General features: G+C 37.4%; 1 protein-coding gene across 1 annotated transcript in view; it reads left to right on the top strand.

Moving 5' to 3' along the window:
• SYT10 (synaptotagmin 10) overlaps nt 1-19770 on the top strand; it is a 76981-nt gene that overhangs the window by 12838 nt on the left and 44373 nt on the right. Inside the window, exon 2 of the mRNA XM_022577081.2 lies at nt 9418-9775. Coding sequence (XP_022432789.1) covers nt 9418-9775 — 358 coding nt within the window. The remainder of the gene's footprint in view (nt 1-9417; nt 9776-19770) is intronic.

Raw genomic sequence — 19770 nt, 5'->3', positions numbered from 1 at the left:
AAGAAGAATACACATACACACTTACAGAGAAAAAAATTTTTAAATATATATATCTATATTTTAAAAAAATAAATTTTAAAAAGGAAGAGAGCAACCAAATCACTAAACAAATCTACCAATGATAATAAACTCTAAATACTAAACTAAGATAAACATAAAACTGGGAACCAGTCAGTCACATACAGCAAACCCCAAGTCTACAGTTACTTCCAAAGTCTACTGCCTCAGTTTTGGGATGGTTCATTGTCTATTCAGGTATTCCACAGATGCAAGGTACATCAAGTTGATTGTGGAGATTTAATCCGCTGCTCCTGAGGCTGCTGGGAGAAATTTCCCTTTGTCTTCTTTGTTCGCACAGCTCCTGGGGTTCAGCTTTGTACTGGCCCTGCCTCTGCGTATAGGTCGACTGAGGGCATCTGTTCCCGCCCAGACAGGACAGGGTTAAAGGAGCAGCTGATTAGGGAGCTCTGGCTCACTCAGGCTGGGGGGAAGGAGGGGTACAGTATGCGGGGCAGTCCTGTGGTGACAGAGGCCAGTGTGATATTGCAACAACCTGAGGTGCACTATGTGTTCTCCCAGGGAAGTTGTCCCTGGATCATGGGACCCTGGCAGTGGTGGGCTGCACAGGCTCCCAGGACGGGAGGTGCAGATAGTGACCTGTGCTTGCACACAGGCTTCTTGGTGGCTGCTGCAGCAGCCTTAGATCTTCATGCCCATCTCTGGGGTCTGCGCTGATAGCCGCAGGTCGTGCCCTTCTCTGGAGCTCATTTAGGTGGCGCTCTGAGTCCCCTGTCCTCGCGCACCCTGAAACAATGGTCTCTTGCCTCTTGGTCAGGTGCAGACTTTTTCCCAGACTCCCTCCTGGCTAGCTGTGGTGCATTAGTCCCCTTCAGGCTGTGTTCACACAGGCAACCCCAGTCCTCTCCCTGGAATCTGACCTCCAAAGCTGGAACCTCATCTCCCAGCCCCCACCCATCCCGGCAGGTGAGCAGAGAAGCCTCTCTGGCTGGTGAGTACTGGTTGGCAGTGATCCTCTGTGTGGTGATCTCTCTGCTTTGCCCTCTGCACCCCTGTTTCTGTGCTCTCCTCTGTGGCTCCAAAGTTCCCCCCACCAACCACCCCCTGTCTCCGCCAGTGAAGGGCCTTCCTAGTGTGTGGAAACTTTTCCTCCTTCTCGGCTCCCTCCCCAAGGTGCAGGTCTCATCCCTATTCTTTTGTCTCTGTTTTTTCTTTTTTCTTTTGCCCTACCCAGGTACGCGGGGAGTTTCTTGCCTTTTGGGAAGTCTGAGGTCTTCTGCCAGCATTCAGTAGGTGTTCTGTAGGAGTTGTTCCACATATAGATGTATTTCTGATGTATTTGTGGAGAGAAAGGTGATCTCCATGTCTTATTCCTCTGCCATCTTGAAGGTCTCCTGCCCATCCTTGTTTTCTTACAAAGGAAGACATGATCCAATCTTTTCACCTTTGCTTCAGACTCCACCCATGGTCACCTTTTATGAGACTTTACTATTAATTATTCATTCTGCTTAATTTTCCATCTCTTCTTGTCTACTGATTCCTTCCCATAAATTTTAAAATATTGCACATCCAAACATCATCAATTCCACATGCTACTGTTTCCCTCTTCCCTAAATACAATGTCCTGAAGGAACTATCTACACTCACAGAATTCACATCCTCACTCCCATTCATTCATTAAACCACATTCATCTGTTTAACGGTCTCTGCTTCAGTAGTCTCCTTGAATGCACTAAAGACCTACTTGTTAAAGTTAATGAATACTTACCAACCTTTGTTTTAATTGAACTTACTTTAACTTTTTATGCTGTTTACCACTTCTTAAAATATTCTCTAAACTTCTGTGAAAGCACATTGGCCTCATTTTTTTTCATACTTCTACTCTTTCCCAGTCTTCTATGCAGGCTCTTTGTTCTTTAAAGTTATCTTTCTTTTATTATCGGTGTCATCAGGAATCTGTTAAGGGGCTTTTATCTTCTCTTTCATGGATTCAGATTCTACTATTTAAGAAAGTCCTTCAATTTTATCTTGAGTTGCAGTGACCAACAGCTTACTCAAAATTTCTATTTACATGTTGGGTATGTACTCCAAACCCAGCACAGCCGAAGCTGAAGTCATTGTCTTCCTCACTTCAACAACCTGTTTGTCTCCCAGTGAATCACATTCTTGTCCTTCAATCTTCACACTCTTTCACTAGAGCCTTGATTTCCCAATGTGCTCTGTTTCCCATTTCAGCAACCCTTGTTCAGAACCACTGTAATCTCTCATGTGGATGACTACTATAATCTGTTAACTATTTTTTCATCTTCTAGCTGACCTCCACTCTTATCTTCTCCCTAGCCAGAAGGCTATTTCTGATATACATATCTAGCCATTTCATACCTTGACTTAAAAATGTTCCTGGGACTACTTATTTGAATTTGAACTAAGTCCAAACTCATAACATCCTTCATGTCATAGCTAAATACTGAATCATAAAAACTCATTTTAAACGTTTTGATGACTTTATAAATTCTCACAGATCCTCCCTTAATCTTTTGAGAGTCAGATTCTGTTTTTATCTTGTTAAACAAATTTTGTTGAAAAAAAAATCATAAAGACCTAAGAATTAAACTATTGGTTTTGTTTTTAAATACTTTTAATAATTAGTCATAATTTCAATAATAAGCAACGTAAAAAGTGTGTAATACAATAAGCTTCTTTTTATAATTTTAGTTTTATTTTTCTCAATAAAATTCTAACTGATGCAACTTCTTTCACTTCTTGCTGTTGTGGGGAAATCTCTTCCCCCCTTGCTTTACATTTCTGGATGGAAGGAGCTACAAGATAGGATAATCATGGAATCTTGGCCTACCCCATCCCTAAGAAATGACTTACATGTTTCCCCCTTTTCTTTGAGTTATAACCTTGATATCCTCAGGAAACAAATATTCTCTACTCCTTTGTGTAGTAAATTTTATAGGGTCAAGTACCCATGGGGAACACATGTGGTTGTCCAGCCAGGACTGTGACTGTATGGGCTAGTCTAGTTAATTCAAGGTGATATATTAGCAAATCCACTTTCTAATGGACCTAAGCTGATATTCACTTTTTTTTTTTAATTGCTACCTGCTTGAACTGTTTCTCTGAGCACAACTGAGTAGGAAAATAGAATGTTATTTATTAACTTCCTGAAACATTAATATTTACTTAGAAATTTTGGTCTCCATTATAAGCAAATTCACTCCTTTCAGTACTAAATAGCATTAGAAGATGTGTTTCTCTTCTAACTAATCTGTGAATCACCATTCAATCCATACTCAATCCATACCTATGCCTCTTTTCCCCTAGGTACTCTTGTTTAAAGAAAAAAAATAGTTGACAATAGTAGCAACCTATTGTTGCACTTATGCAAATTATGATGCTAAATAATTTACATACATTTCCTTATATAAAACTCACAACATTTCTATGAAATAAATATAAATTCCCCCATTTTACTGAGACTCTTAAAGTCTAAACAATTTGCCCAAAGTCACACAGTGGTGGAGTTGACATTTTAACCCAGGTCTAAATGGTTTCACAGTATAAGTTATATTATACTATTTTCCTAGTATAAGAATTTCTACATATTCCCTGCATATCACTCAACTTTTAGCCATCTTGAAGTTCACAGACATTTGAGTGTCTTTTCAGATAATTCCCCAAATGTGTATTCAGTAGCTCCATAAATATTTTTTGACCTTGTGATATATACTAGACACTAAAAATAAAAAGGTAAATAAAAGGAGTAAGTGTATTGGTAGGATGGGAGCATTTGGAGAAGCAAAATAAATAGATATCCACAATTCCTTGTCCACAATTATGAAACCTCCAAACCTCTGAAACCTGAAAATTATTTTGCAAATTGTCCAATTTGGGGACTTCCCTGGTGGCGTGGTGGTTAAGAATCCGCCTGCCAATGCAGGGGACACAGGTTCGATCCCTGGTCAGGGAAGATCCCACATGCCACAGCCCAACTAAGCCCGTGCATCACAACTACTGAGCCTGCGCTCTAGAGCTCACAAGCCACAATTACTGAAGCTTGCGCACCCCAGAGCCCGTGCACCACAACAACTGAGCCCACGTGCTGCAACTACTGAAGTCCACGGGCCTAGAGCCCAAGCTCTGCAACAAGAGAAGCCACCGCAATGAGAAGCCCGCACACTGCCGCGAAGAGTAGCCCCCCCTCACCGCAACTAGAAAAAGGCTGTGTGCAGCAAGGAAGACCCAAAGCAGCCAAAAATAATAAAAATTTTTAAAAATTGTCCAATTTGGCACCAACACCTTACCTAAATTGGCATTAAGTTGCTTACAGTCTTCAGTGATCCCACTCAGTGTGACTGATCCATACATTTCATTACATATATATTAATGTGTTTGGTTACTAGATGTTATCCCAGATAATGTATACCATACTACCTTTCCAATATCCAAAAGAAAATAATTTTTGAAACCATCATGTCCTAAGTGTTTGGGATAAAAGATTATAGGCCAATAAATTATTACTAGTGCTATGGTAGTGGGTGTGCTTTAAAGGCCCTTAGGGACAGAGGAGGCAGAGAGAGCTTCAGGGAAGAGGTACTACTGGATCTAGTTTTTGAAGCATGAATACAAATTTGCCAGGCACCCAGACAGGAGGAAAAAACGCCCTGGAACTATTTGAAACAGCCCGAACAAAAATCGTGAGAGAGTAACTTGTGGTCAGGAGAAGGAGAATAGGTAGGAGAGTGGCAGAAGAATGAAGTTGGGTCAATAGCCAGGGGTCAAATCACAAAGACACTGTGGAATGCCATGCAAAGTTTAGATTTGACCAGATTGGGTAATTTGGAAGGATGTTAGGCTAAAAGAGGTAAGATGACCATTTACTAAGTTTCCAGAATATGACTTGATTCCTGCTACTCTGGTACAGTTGATAGTACAGCCTTTCACTTTCAAAAGTGACTTGGTTTGGATGAAGTATTTTATGAACCACATTAGTGAGAAGGGAGATGTGATATTGTGCATATATATTTAGTCTTCTTCCACAGTTCCTGGCTCACAGCTCCCAAAACCCTTAGAATTTCCTTAGTGATGAGAGCCATGTCTTGTTAGGTTAATGAGGTGATTTTTGGACCCCACCTAAGGATGAGGGCTGTTTTCCAGAAGAATCAACCATGTGATTAGAGGGTTGGAACTTTCAGTCCCACCCCTGCTGACCTCCTGAGAAGGGAAAGGGGCTGGAGGTTGAATCAGTCACCAGTGGCCAATTATTTACACAATCATGCCAATGTAATGAAGCCTCTATAAAAACCAAGAAGGATGGGGTTTGAGAGCTTCTGGGTTGTACATGCAGAAATTTGAGAATATTGTGCTCTGAGCTTCCATGCCCTTTCCCCATACTTTGCCCTATGACCTCTTCCATCTGGCTATTTCTGAGTTATATCATTTTATAATAAACTGGTAATCCTTTTATAATATATCCTTATATCTTTTTATAGTAAACTGGTAAAGAAATTAGTTTCCTGAGTTCTGTAAGCTGCTCTGGCAAATTGATCAAACCCAAGGAGGGGTCGTGGGAACCTCCAATTTTTTGCCGGTTGGTCAGAAAACTACAGATAACAACTTGGATTTGCTACTGGCATTGGAAGGGAGGGGGGCAGTTATGCAGGACTGAACCCTTAACCTATGGAATCTAATGCTACCTCTGGTAGGCAGGTGTCAGAATTGAGTTGAACTGTAAGAACACCCAGTTGGTATCCAGAGAATTGTTAGTGGTATGGGAATTCCGCCTCCCCACACACACAAGTTGAAATTAGGTCAAAGAACCTAAAAACAGGGGGCATTTTCAGTTATAGACTGAAAACTGTTTCTGTCCTTTCCTCTATCCCACATTGTCCTGCAGTTTCCTTATATCTTGGCTTTGGCTCCAACTGAGTAGAAGTTAGCCACTGAAGAAGTTAATTGAGTTAAAATATCCAGAAAAATATAATGTAAGTGGAGCTGAAAATACAAGAAGGTTATGAAGCCATCATTGGCTTCCTCCATTTTAAAACTGTAGTTAATAATCAGGAAGCACATTCATTTTATAATTTTTCTCTTTCCCTCAAGGTATGGTGCTAATGGATAATTTTAAAATGTAAAAATAAACTACAAAATATAAAATATGATCACACATTCCTCACCAATGGAATATAAATGGAAAATATATTCAATGTAGCTTTAGCTAGCAATTGAAAAATAAAGGAAAATATTAGTGTCTATGTATCATAGCATGTCAAAATTAATTTTTATTCTTATAATTAAGTAGCAATAAAAACTTGGAATTATTTCAGTTTCTTAATGGATTTCCATCAGCTACAAATTGAGAGTTTAACCAGAACCATTTTATCTCACTAATCAGAGAAATAAACAACCTATCATTTCCCCATCAGGTCAGTGAAAATTAAAATACAACAATATTTCTCTGAAATTGTAGGAACTAGTAAACTTATATGATGTTTTTTGTTAGTCAGTCTGGGGTTCTTTTTGGAAATACCTAGTAAAGCTAAATAATGTGCATAACATGTGACCCTGTGGTTCTATTTCTAGATATTTACTTTAGATAAATATTCACAAATATGCACAGGGACAAGAGTACAAGGATGCTCATTGTAGCTATGTTGTAATAGCAAACAGTGGGCATAAACCAAATATCCATCATGATGAAGTATTATGGAATGCTGTGACATGAAGTTAGACCTCAAGTATTGTTGAATAAAAAAAAAGCAAACTGAATAAAGAAATATGCAGTAGCCATTTATATTAAAAAATTGTATTAAATAATTCTATATTTTATAGTTACTTAAGAGATATTTGTTTTTATTAGTGCTTGGGCTGGACAGACACACGCCAAACTGGGGTTAGTGGTTGCTTTGTAGGAGGGGTGGGACCTCCTGGATTTACAATGGTGGTTAAAGGAAATTGGATTTATTCTTTAGTTTTCTAGGGCTGCCATAATCAAGTACTACAGACTGGGTGGCTTAAACAACAGAACCTTATTCCTCAGAGTTTTGGAAGCTAGAAGTCTGAGATAAAGGTGTCAGGAGGGTTTATTTCTTCTGAGTCCTCTTCTCTTTGTCTTGTCGATGGCTGCCTTCTCCCTGGGTCTTCACATGGTCTTCCTTCTGTGACTGTCTTTGTCTTTATCTGCTCTTCTTATAAGGACACCAGTTATATTGGGTTAGGGCTCATCCATATGACCTAATTTTGCCTTAATTACTAATTTAAAAGCCTCTATCTCGAAATACACACTCTGAGGTACTGGGGTTTAGGACTTTAACTTATGAATTTGGAGGGGATGGAGGGACAGACACAATTAAGCGTATAACATATTTCTAACATCTTTATTTAAAACAAAGAAACAAAAGAAATTGGTTTCATATTTGGCACTGATGCTAAACAAAGTTGTAAAAGAAAAGTTAAGGTTATCTAAATCTAGAAAAATTTCCCCTCATGGGAAATCTATTTGGTCTTCCAAACTTTAAGAGTGCTATAACACCAGGTTGCTAACATTGGTTATTTTAGGAAGGTGAAAATGGAAGTGGGTAGGGGGATATTCTTAACATTTTTTAATGCTTTTACTTTTTAAAACAATTGTAGATGTGCAGAAAAATTTGGGAAAATACTACAGAGTTCCCATATTTCCCACACCCAGTTTCTCCTATTATTAACATTTTACATCAGTATGGTACATTTGTTACAGTTGATGAACTAATATTGATACACTGTTAACTAAAGTCCATACTTTATTCAGACTTCCTTAGCTTTTACCTAATGTCCTTTTTTTTTTTTTTTTTTTTAACTCCAGGATTCCATCTAGGATACCACATTGCATTTAGTTGTAATGTCTCCTTAGTCTCTGGGTTATGACAGTTTCTCAGACTTCCTTTTTTTGGACAACATTGGTGTTTTTTTGTAGAATGTCCCTCTACTGGAATTTGTCTTCTGTTTTTCTCATGATTAGATTCAGGTTGTTGGTTTGGGGAGGAAGAACACAAAGATAAAGTGCCATATTCATCACATCCTATCACGGGTATTAACATGATTTGTCACTGTTGATGTTCCCTTTGATCACCTGGGTGAGGTTAGTATTTTTCAGATTTCTTCTGTGTAAAGTTACATCATTTTTGCCCTTTCCATACAAGTACTCTTTAGGAGAAAGTCACTTTGTGCATCCCACAGTTAAGGAGTGGAGAGCTATGCTCCACTTCCTTGAGGGCAGAATATCCACATAAATTTTTTGGCATGCTTTTGTATGAGAGATTTGTTTCTTCTCTGCCATTTGTTTATTTATACAATCATTAACTTTTTTTTTACTATATCCCTTTTAATTATTTTACATAGTAAGCATATATTAATTTTGTAATTATTTTAATTTTAAAAAATTAATTAATTTACTTATTTTTGGCTGCATTGGGGTCTTCATTATTGTGCATGGGCTTTCTCTAGTTGCAGGGAGAGGGGGCTACTCTTCATTGCAGTGCATGGGCTTCTCATTGCGGTGGCTTCTCTTCTTGCAGAGCATGGGCTCTAGTAGCAAGAGCTTCAGTAGTTGTGGCACTCAGGCTCAGCAGTTGTGGCTCATGGGCTGTAGAGCACAGTTTCAGTAGTTGTAGCACACAAGCTTAGTTGCTCCGTGGCATGTGGGATCTTCCCAGACAAGGGCTTGAACCCGTGTCCCCTGCATTGACAGGCAGATTCTTAACCACTGCACCACCAGGGAAGTCCTTGTAATTATTTTTAAATAAGAATATTTTAAAGATACTTAGATAAGAAATCATCAACCAATTTTGGACTTAGGAATTAGGAGCAAGAAAGCTTATTAGAAAGGACCTATGGAGTTTGAAAATACAAATAATTGTGTACCCATTCTCTATTAGTAATGTGTTATTCTCATTTACACCACAGAAAGCAGTTTATACAAATATTTAACATTACCTGCTTAGAGAGTAAGAAGGTTGCATCTTTAGATCCATCATGAAGCAAACAGAAGCCTTTCCAGTTGTATACAGTTTCAGAGCATCTTAAGCTTCATGACGTCAAGGCAGGTTGCATGTAGCTAACCTTCATTTTGCAAACTCTTGGAACGTTTGTACTATACTTGGAAATGATATGTACATATCATGCTTTTCTTGTATACAATTGGAAACTTTCTGGGAAAGAAATTTTTGTCTCCTTTGAGAATTTCCAAACATAATTATTAATATTTCCTCCCTACAAAGATACTTAAAAGTAAATTTTTGAAACTCTAAATCAGCAAACTATTAATAATAACCATAATATCAAATTATCCCACTGTTGCTGCCCTGTTACATACGCTATCAATAACTTAATATTTCTTTACATTGTAATTTTTTCCAGATATTTCAGTCAGCCTGTTAGCAGTTGTTGTCAGCTTTTGTGGCCTGGCCTTGTTGGTTGTTTCACTTTTTGTCTTCTGGAAGTTGTGCTGGCCTTGCTGGAAGAGCAAACCTGTGACTTCCAATGTCAGTACCCTTCCACAGAGCATGTCAAGTGCTCCCACTGAAGTTTTTGAGACTGAAGAGAAAAAAGAGGTTAAAGAAAATGGAGAACCAGCACTAAAAGCTATTGAGCCTGCAATAAAAATCAGCCACACTTCCCCTGATATCCCAGCAGAAGTCCAAACTGCTTTAACAGAACATTTAATTAAACACGCACGTGTGCAAAGACAAACTACTGAGCCTACATCTTCATCCCGGTAAGGAAAGATCAAATATATAAAACTATTTGTGGTGTGTGTGTGTGTGTGTGTGTGTGTTGTATGTGATTTTCTAAGAGAAAAACTGAGGTGGGAAAGGAGAAAAGAAAAGACAAACAGGAGAATGAGAAAGACACAGGAAACAGATAATAGAATAAGGAGGGAATTGGCAGGACAGAATAAATAGGGATGAAGAGAGAGAAATTTAGGACAAAGAAGCCAAACAGAGAGCAGTACCATGAAAGGGGCTTACTGGAATTTGAGCTCTCATTAAAATCATCTAATTAGAGGTTGTTGTTTTTTTTCTTTTTTGCGGTACACGGGCCTCTCACTCCTGTGGCGTCTCGCGTTGCGGAGCACAGGCTCCGGACGCGCAGGCTCAGCGGCCATGGCTCACGGGCCCAGCCGCTCCGTGGCACGTGGGATCCTCCCAGACCGGGGGCACGAACCCGTGTCCCCTGCATCGGCAGGCGGACTCTCAACCACTGTGCCACGAGGGAAGCCCGAGATTATTATTTATTGACTTTTTCCTTTGAAATATCATTGTTTGATCATTGCTATTTGCAGTCTTTCAATTTAGTTTAAAACAACCAATAAATATCAAGAAAACAGCCATTTGCAATGCGTTTCATGAAATCATCCACAAGTTCACAGTCAAAACTGAGTAACAGATACTAATGTTTCGTCTACAGTTGTTTAGCACCTACCCCATAAACTGATGGAAAATTTCATTGCTTATTTGAACTCACATAGACCAAACTCTTATACTGGTGAGAGTATGGTAAGTTCCACAAGAGCTTTGGTGAATATCGAGCATAGCAAGGCGTGTACATGAAAGGAAGGAAGAGGAAGACCTCCTTAAGGAGATACATTTTAAGGAAGTGCATTTTAACTCATCCTGGAAAAATCAGCAGAAGTTTGCTTGAAGGAAAATAATTTGCTGTGGTGTGTATTGAATTGTGTTAACTGTAAAGGGAAAAAGATTCTTGTGAAAAAACATTTTTTCTACTAAGTATGGTCTTCAATCTTTAAAATGAAAAACATGTTAGTAGCAGTGTTTCTCTGATTCCCAGAAGTAGCAACTAGTTTTACACTAGGACAGGGTAAAAATCAATAGCAATGGGGGTGAGTGCTGTTTTCTGCTAACTGATTGACTTCCTAATCTTACCTTCCTACTTCTCTAAATCAAAGATGCATCCAAGCTTTCTGACATGACATACTTTTTGTGGGTTTGGAAATCTATCAAGTTGAAAAACTTCATGGGTCATGCTTGCTACTAGGATTGAAAGAATATTCAATATATCTTTTATAAAATAAAAAAGGATTGCATCTATAAATAACTTGTCTTCTATCTGAAATAAATTCCAGAGGGATGAGTAAGAATAATTGTTACTTCGGGGATGAGAAACTTTGGGGTAAGGAGGATGGATGGAGGTCTTATACTTTTCTGAGCTATTTAAATTTTATAACCAAGATATGCCTCATATTTAGTTATTATGTTGACAAGTTTTCCTGAGCACTGCATTTGGGCTCATTTTTATAATCCAGTATACATTCATTTAAATTTATTTATGGATATTTAACTATAAAATAATTATCCCATGTGTCACTTCTTTATATTTATAGGAAAAACTGCTTCAAAATTATCTCATGTGGTTGGTTACTTGATTGTCATTACTATCAGAACTGAAAACTGTGGCCAACTATGGTATTTAATAAAGCCTTAACATACCCAGAAATTTCAGGGTAAAAATGTTCAATTAACCTACAAAACATTTTTTAAAAATATTGATAATGGCTATGACAATATATCAACTTAGTATTCAGAATTATTCAACTCTTTTAGTTGATAAATGTACCCTACATAAGGACACTCAATTAATGAAGACAAATTGAGGTAAGCTATGAAAATAGCTTGCCTTTCTTTGTGCAGATTTTTTTTTGGAAACCTCAGAAAAATGAAGTACTATCTCCAAAATATTATCTGCTGAATGTAAACATACAGCTTATCTGATTATCCCTAGCTAGGGGAGAATGAAAGAATACATACTGAGAACACATGTGTGAAGACTTGGTTTTGGTTGCAGAATTGGTTTCTAGAAATGAAATGCAATAGGGTCATTTTAGCCCTGGATTTCTCAGTTATTACATGAAATTGAAGAAATCAGAAAAAAACTTTTCTCTCAATCTTAAAAATTGGATTGTACATGTACATCTCATATTTTCTTAAGAGAAAAAGTGGAGTACAAATTCATAGTTCTGCTAGAACTTTGATATAATTTCATTGACTTCTTTGAATTTCCTTGTTTATGAGTGGCTGAAGAAGGAAGAAAAAAAAGTGTTGTTTTTGAGTGCCTGCAATTTAGTCATTATGCCAGGCATCCTTCCTGATAATCCTCTGCCAGCCTGTATGAAGTAAGTATTATTAATTATCCCCATTACTTGTGAGTTAACTGAAGCCCAGAGAGATTTTAAAAATTGCCTAAAGCCATGAAGCTGGTGAAAGTTAGAATTCAGATTTATCCAGATTGACGGAACATGTTTTAAGAGTTAAAGCCAAGGGAATATGGATTTTTGCAACCAAAGATGGTTAAAGTCTGCTGCGGACAGGTAGTTTGGAGGTTGGAGAATGAGGGCCACTTCCTGCTCATTCTGCTCAGTTAGAAATGTGGAATTATATGTGCTTATCATGAATAACAAGAGTCATGAGTTTAATCTGTTTGGCCTTGGGATGAATTCCTTGTAGAAAACTTGATTATTCCTAGTTCTCAAAACCCCTCATCTATATAATTACTTCATCATACTAAAAATTACCTTTATATAGAGAGGAAGGGGAAATTGCTGAGTTTATTACGCAGACAGAGAGATCCAGGGCACATCATTATAAATCAGATTATTCTGCTCAAATGCTAACTTTTCATCAGAACCGCCCCCTGCCCACCACCCCACCACTCACACACGCACACACAGTAAATTTAACTTTAATGCTTGGTTTCCTCACCATATTAATATCCCAGCTCTAGTCTGGTGTTGGGACTCCATTTTATTTGGCTCAGACAATAGATGACATATCCTCTCAAGTTTTATTTGTCACTATTCTTAAGCAGCATCTTGATTAGTTAACAGCATTGCTGGAAACTGCCACATTTCCCAAGTTCTCATCTTCCTTTTCAAATACCCGGACATTCGGCCGCATCAGCCTGCTGGCAGCCAAACAACCCAACAGACGTCTGTGTTTTTCTTATTATTAACATTATTCTCACATCTGTCTTGATTGACTGTTGATTCATCCAATAGCCTTACTCAGTAGATACAGTCAGCAGATATAACTTTTAGGTATAGTCAGTGTATTCTACATACTCTGTCCACTCTGCAAACTCTAGTGAACTGGAAAAAAAATCCACAACATAATGCAGAGAGATAAGATACCAACTTCAATATAAGGAACTACAAGTGCAAACTATGTGGTGGAGAATGTGGAATTAAGATAATTAGAAAAATCATTTTTAGCTGAGGCATGGAGAAGTCCCATTAAACTGAGACCAAAGGAAACTAGGAATTCACATAAAGACAATTGGAAAAGGGTATGCATTCCAGATGGAAATATTTTATGTGAAAAGACACAGAACAGCAAATCTTATCATGAAAACAGCAGGTACGTTGCCTTGATCAGAAAATAGATGTCAGTGGAGGAATAATGGAAGATAAAGTCAGCTGGAATTAAAGTCTGAGGAGGCCTTGGAATCATGGCCAAAATTGTTCAAGGTCTGTCCTGTCAAAAATATTTGCAGCAAAAGAGTCCCTTGGATAAAGAGCTGTGTTTTAGGAAAATTAATTTGACAACAGTTTGTAGGACAGACCATAGAAAAAGGCATCTATTTTGAAAGTAATATAGTAGTTCAGGCATGATAAAAATCTTATAACATTTTGAGTCCATACTGCCCCACACATATAGCTCTACACTGCCTTCTTAGGCAGAAAACCTGCCAATTTTATTTCTGTACTGATCTTGATATCTAGACAAAGCACTGTAGGAACTCAGGGTATATTTGTTGAATTTTAAAAAATCAGTAAATGAATTTGATGACTTCATTTTATCTATCCAAATGAATCTTTCATGGTTGCCAGTTAGAAGGGTGCTTGGTCTTTTTATCATCCTCCTGTAGACCTCAACTCTCTCTGCCTCTGTGCTTTTGCTTATGCTGCTTCCCTTGTCTAGAATGATAAACTCTTTTTTATCTACTATAAGATCTTTAAGGAAAATGCATCTTTTTCTGTCCAATTATAAGCTATTGTCCTTTAAAGCCATAGCTACAGTCTAGCAATTATTTATTTTCTTAATGTTGAGCTCTAGCTGTGTGCCAGACCTGAGATGTTAATTTCTCAAAGAACAAGTCTGTATAACCCACTTTAATGTGCTCCTAATTTCTTCACTGGGTAGGTGCATAATAAACATCAAGTGAATGATTTGGATTGACTGATGATCTCTCCACTTTGCTTTGCTCCTTTAAAGACAGCATCAGATGGTGAGATAAACAGTGCTAATATTAGGAGAAGGTTAATGATGGTATACTCCCAAGGATGAGTATGAGGACCAATTCCTCATTCATTAATAGTGTGCATTCACTAATTAATTAGTGAATGTGCATTCATTAATAGTGTGAAATGAGGTGAATTGTAAGCGGCAAAATATTTGTTGAGGATGAGAAATTATGTAGGTTAGCCACTGTTAGAGAGGATTCTAAGTACCTACTGAAAATAATTTGGAAACCTAGTGACAGATCCATTTGAACATGAACAAAAGCATGACATGGAAAGAAATCATTGACTCATATGTGCTGATGGATTTACAATTAGCTATGGTTGCTTAGAAAAGTAATTCTTAATATCATCACACATAAAGTCAGAAAGAGCACTCAATGTAGATTGTTAAAAGAGAAATGAAGAATTACATAAAAATATGTAATACTAGAGTGCATAGTTTTCTTTGAGATTTTTTTAAAAGTTAAGTCCTTCTCAAAAGATAGCAAAAATTGCAATTTTCATTCCAAGATACTGTAAGGAGTGGAAGGCAAGATGTTACACAAAGGAAGAATTTAAATGGTATTTAACCAGCTAGGATATCAAGAAGCAGTGCTTGGCCAGAACAATAGAGAACCTGAGATCTAACTCCTTGAAATAAAAGTTCATAAAACATTCTGTGCCAGTGCTTGAGGTGGTTAAATAATCTCCGCTATGAAACATATGTATTTGGTATATAAACTAACTTCTGAAATGGGGTGGCTCTTTGATCCAAGGTCAGAGATAAAACCTTATAAAATGTATTCAAACTTGGAGAGTTTGTTTTCTGGCACTGATAAATATTATCTCCTCTTTACAAGCACTAATTATAAATTGATTAGGACCTTATTCTTCATAGTACAAATAATTCTTGGGAAGTTGACTTTTATTAGTCACAAGAATCTTGTAAATTATTTCATACAAACTCCGACAGACACTTCTTGAATCCCAGCATGTGTTTATTATGAAATTCATGAAAAGATTAATAATATTTAGTTATGCTATTATAAAGACTACTAGTAGAAGGGTTGGGGAATGGAAGGTACATCTGAAACAAGTGATTTCAATACACACTTTACAGTATGCTCAAGGAGATGTGGAGGAACAGAAGGAGGGACCCAGGGTGGTAGGTCAACTCAGCTGGAGGACTACAACATTTTTCTTCAAATCCTAGCCGACCTCTCTAGGAGAGAGGCTCATGATAGCCAGCAACATACTTCCAAGTAAGGGAAGGCCTAAATGACAAATTGAGCATAGAAATTTAGAGCTAGAATACATAATTAAGGTCAAAAGACCTTATAGGGACCTAGCAATACCAAACAAAATATTCTTGGATTTATTATTCTGACAAGTAGTTATTGTGAGTTTTTTTTAATTTAGGCTTCATTTTATATTACTTTTTTTCTTTAATATAAAATATTATGTTCTCAGAACTTTATTTATAGATCAAAAACTACCAACCTAATTACTTCATACTCTATTCCTTTAAATATATGCTGGATCAAAAGTAATTGCTTATCATCTCTTGTTATGATTTGTAAACTTTTTTTTAACATGGTGAAAGGCCAAGGGACAAGTATTTACAGAATAAGAACGTTCATTTCCTTAATTACTATTAAAAACAAGTTTCCTGTCAATTCTTTGAATAGAATAAAGATAAGTTACTTAAATTAATTTTAAGCATTACATTGCATAATTGAGAAGAAAACCAGTTTTTTCTCGAAACAGCTTTTATTATGATTGGATTGTTAGTCATATGGCTAAATTCTTCAGGGAAAATTTTTGACTTATTTATTCAACAGTATTTATAGAACACTTGTTATGTGCCAGGCATTTTTCTAGACGTTTGATACACATTAGGGAACAAAACTCAAAATTCCCTACCTGCATTCTTGTGGAGAGGAACCAAACAACATAACTAAGTCAGTTACATGATGTTTTAGAAGATAATAAGTTCTGTAGAAAATAATAGTGCAAAATAAAGGGGTTGGTAGGTCTGAATGAGGATATGGAAGGGTGGTCCATGCTGGTGTTTGTGGAGAACTTTTCTTGTGGAGGAGGCAACCACTGCAGACGTCCTGAAGGTGGAATCTGCCTTTTGTGTCCCAACAACAGCAAGGAAGTCAGTGTAGGTGTAGCAGAGAGAACCAGGTGGAGAGTGCTAGGAGAAAAATCAGAGAGGTAGTAGGACCCAAACCACTTTTTGCTTTTACTCTGAGTAACATGCAAAGCCACCAGAGAGTTTTTAATCAGAGGAGTGCCATGATCTAACTTGTTTTGAAAGGATTACTCTGTTGTTTTGGGTATAAACATTGAAGGAGGCCAAAGGATAGAAGGAGAAAGAACACTATGGAGGCTGTAATCCAGGCCAGAAGTGATGTTGGTTCAGACCAAGGAGATGGTAGTTAATGATGGATATATATATCTATACCCTGACTGGATTCAGGATATACTTTGAAGATAGAACAAACAGACTATGACACATTAGCTTGGGCATATGAGTAAGGAAAGAGGAGTCAAGAATGACTGCATGTTTTGGCCTGAGCATCTGGAAAGATAAAATTGATAAACATGAGGCTGTGAATGGAGTGAGTTTGGGTGCCAAAAACAGGAGATATGGAACTGTTGTGTTTAAGGATTTTGTTAGAAATCATAGTGGAAAAATTGAGTAAGCAACCAGATAATAACTCTGGAATTCTGGAGAGAATCTGCGAAACATACGTAAACTTGAAGTCCACATAGAGATGGTGTTCAAAGCCAGGAGATAATATCATCAGAGAGGTGAGTGTAGATAAGAAAGAGAAAACCAGAGATGAATCCCAGAAGTACTCCAATATTAAGACATCAGGAACAGCATTGTAGACTGAGAAGTTGAGACTAGTAAAGAAGAAGGAAAACCAGGAGGGTATAACCTGAAAGCCAAGTGAAGAGAGTATGTAAACAATCAGGGTGATTAACTGTCAGGTGACTATTGTAAGGTCAAGTGGGGTGAGGACCATGGATTGACCGCTGAGTTTAGCAATGTTGGGGAGACATTATTGACATTTTCAAGAGCTATTATGTCAGAATTGGTATGTGAAAAACTAGTTAGAGTGAGTTTATATAGAATGGGAGAAGATAAATTGGACAGTGGATGTACTATCCTCAACTCTTTCAAGGAGTTTTGCTGCAAATGTGCTAGAGAAACAGCAGTACAGAGAGAGGAAGTAGAGTGAATGGAAGGTTCCTATAAGATAGCAGAAATAACAGTATCCTCTTGTGCTGATGGTAATAATCCATCAAAGAGGCAGAATTAATAATGCAGGAAGCAAAGAGGAGCAGTCTTGAAGGTGACATGAGAGAAAATGGGATTTAATATACAAGTGGAGGGATTGGCTTTAGATAATAGCATGGGTAATTAATCATATCAGAAAGGTAAAATATATGGATACAGATGCTGATAACAGGGTTGATGAGGTGGAAGATTTCTGCTCTTTGCTTCAACCTCATTAGTGAAATAGGAAGTAAGGTCATTAATTGAGATTGGGAATGAGGAAGGTGTTAGAGGTTTGAAGAAAGGTGAGAAGGTGTGAAATAGTCTTGTGAATCTAGCAGATTGAGAGGGAGAATGGTTTGCTGTTCAGTGTTAGGGTTTAATGAGGAATGTGGTCATGAATTTAAAATGGAACATTGCGAGTTCTTTTATGTTCTTCTCTAGTTGTATTCACTTGCACAGGTACAGGTATAGAAATGATGGAAAGTTGAATTCAACCAGGACTGTGGTTTTGCCCTGCAACTAAGAAGGTAGAGAGCAACAAGAGAATTGGGAATGTATGTGTGAGAGTGGCTCTATTGATTAACAATGGAAATGAAACTGGATAAAGAGGAAAAAGTGACATCAAGGAACTAGGGATTATGAAATAGTGATAGAATCAATGTATTGGAGGTTCTTGTGAGTTGGAAAAGTTATTTGAATTTGAGTATAAGAGGGTGTGAGCTGGAAAGGGGTGTTGCTCAGAGAGAACCATGTGTGAAATTGGGGTTGTGGAGAGTTTGCAGCTAATAATAATGACGAAATCTGGCTATGCACATGGTAGTAACTGAGGTAAATAGAGAACATCATTAGAGGAGAGAAATTAAAAGAACCTAGAGGCCAAGTAGTTGGAAGAAACTTGTTCACTGCTAGGAATCGAAGCAAAAACATTGTCAAAGAGAGTTAGTGAACCAAGTGATTAAAATCACTTTAAAGGGAGTGATTTGAGTATTAGTAAATGACTAACAATAAGTGGTAATGGGGATATGATCTGTTGACTTGAGTTTTAGAGCCTGGAGTGGTGTATTCAGGGAGAATGATGTGAATGTGGTAATGAAGGACAAGAGGAATGGACAACTTCACTTCTAGGACCAATGGAACAAGGATTATCGCAAAAATATCAACCACCACATGAGAGGGGCACAGAGCAAACAGTGTCCTTGGGGAAGAATCAGGCTTCTACTAAGCAATAATGTGAGAAGAACATTTAAAGAAGAGATTAAAGATATAGAGGATTGTGCTAACATCAGACAATGAATTAATTTCAAAACTTCCTTGTGGTATATTATACAACTTAGTCTGCCTTCATATATGTAGTGCCCTGCATGGTATATGCTCAGATATTTTTGTGCTGAATGAGTCACTCTTGTCATTGTTTCAAATTGAATGGGAAAAATAGGAAACAAATAAAGATGAAAACTTTGTTTACCAGAAAATTAATTTAGTCTTATTATTTGAGCCTCCTTAGCTATAAAACAGGGTTACAACTTTTAATATATGGTGATAGTTTCCTATATAAATATTATTAATATTAAAACAAAGAGATGAACTCCTTGTAAATATATTGAATAAACAAATAAAACACAAATAAAACACACCTCTTATTTCTCAAGCAGTACCTAAGATAAATTTAATAGTTAGTAAAGACACTGCAAGTAAGAGTAGGAGGATATAGGTTTCCCACTTAAGGAAGAAAGAACTGCTGCAGCTGAGAAGTGAGTCAGAGGGAATCTGTTGTCCAGGGTGATAGACCAGGACATGCTCATACAAGAATGACTTTGTGCCAACTCTGTATCCCCAAATAGGAAACCTAGATTTGAGATTGTCAGAACCAGAGAGTTCATTATGGCATTTGCCCTTCAGCTCCATGTGTCCTAAACTCTAATGATAATTATTAGCAGTATGAAAAATGGTAGGTTTCAGTTATCTGTAATATCTCATTTGACCTTCACAACTATGAATGACGGTTTTATGGATGAGGAAAGTACACATCAAAAAAGTGAAGTGACTTGCCCAAAGTTGCTGTTACTCCATAGGGAGGCTGGGACCAAACTATAGTCTGATTTCAGTCCAGCATTTTTTTAATCTCATCTCAGTGTAATGCTCTTCAAGCGCTTTTTCCTGGGTAGTGTGGAAAACTTGG

Source organism: Delphinapterus leucas, chromosome 11 (genome assembly GCF_059928025.1).
Source record: "Delphinapterus leucas isolate spDelLeu-1000000601 "Yukka" chromosome 11, BTC_Dleu_Yukka2, whole genome shotgun sequence".
Classification (NCBI taxonomy): domain Eukaryota; kingdom Metazoa; phylum Chordata; class Mammalia; order Artiodactyla; family Monodontidae; genus Delphinapterus; species Delphinapterus leucas.
This window is presented reverse-complemented; position numbering and strand designations above follow the sequence as displayed.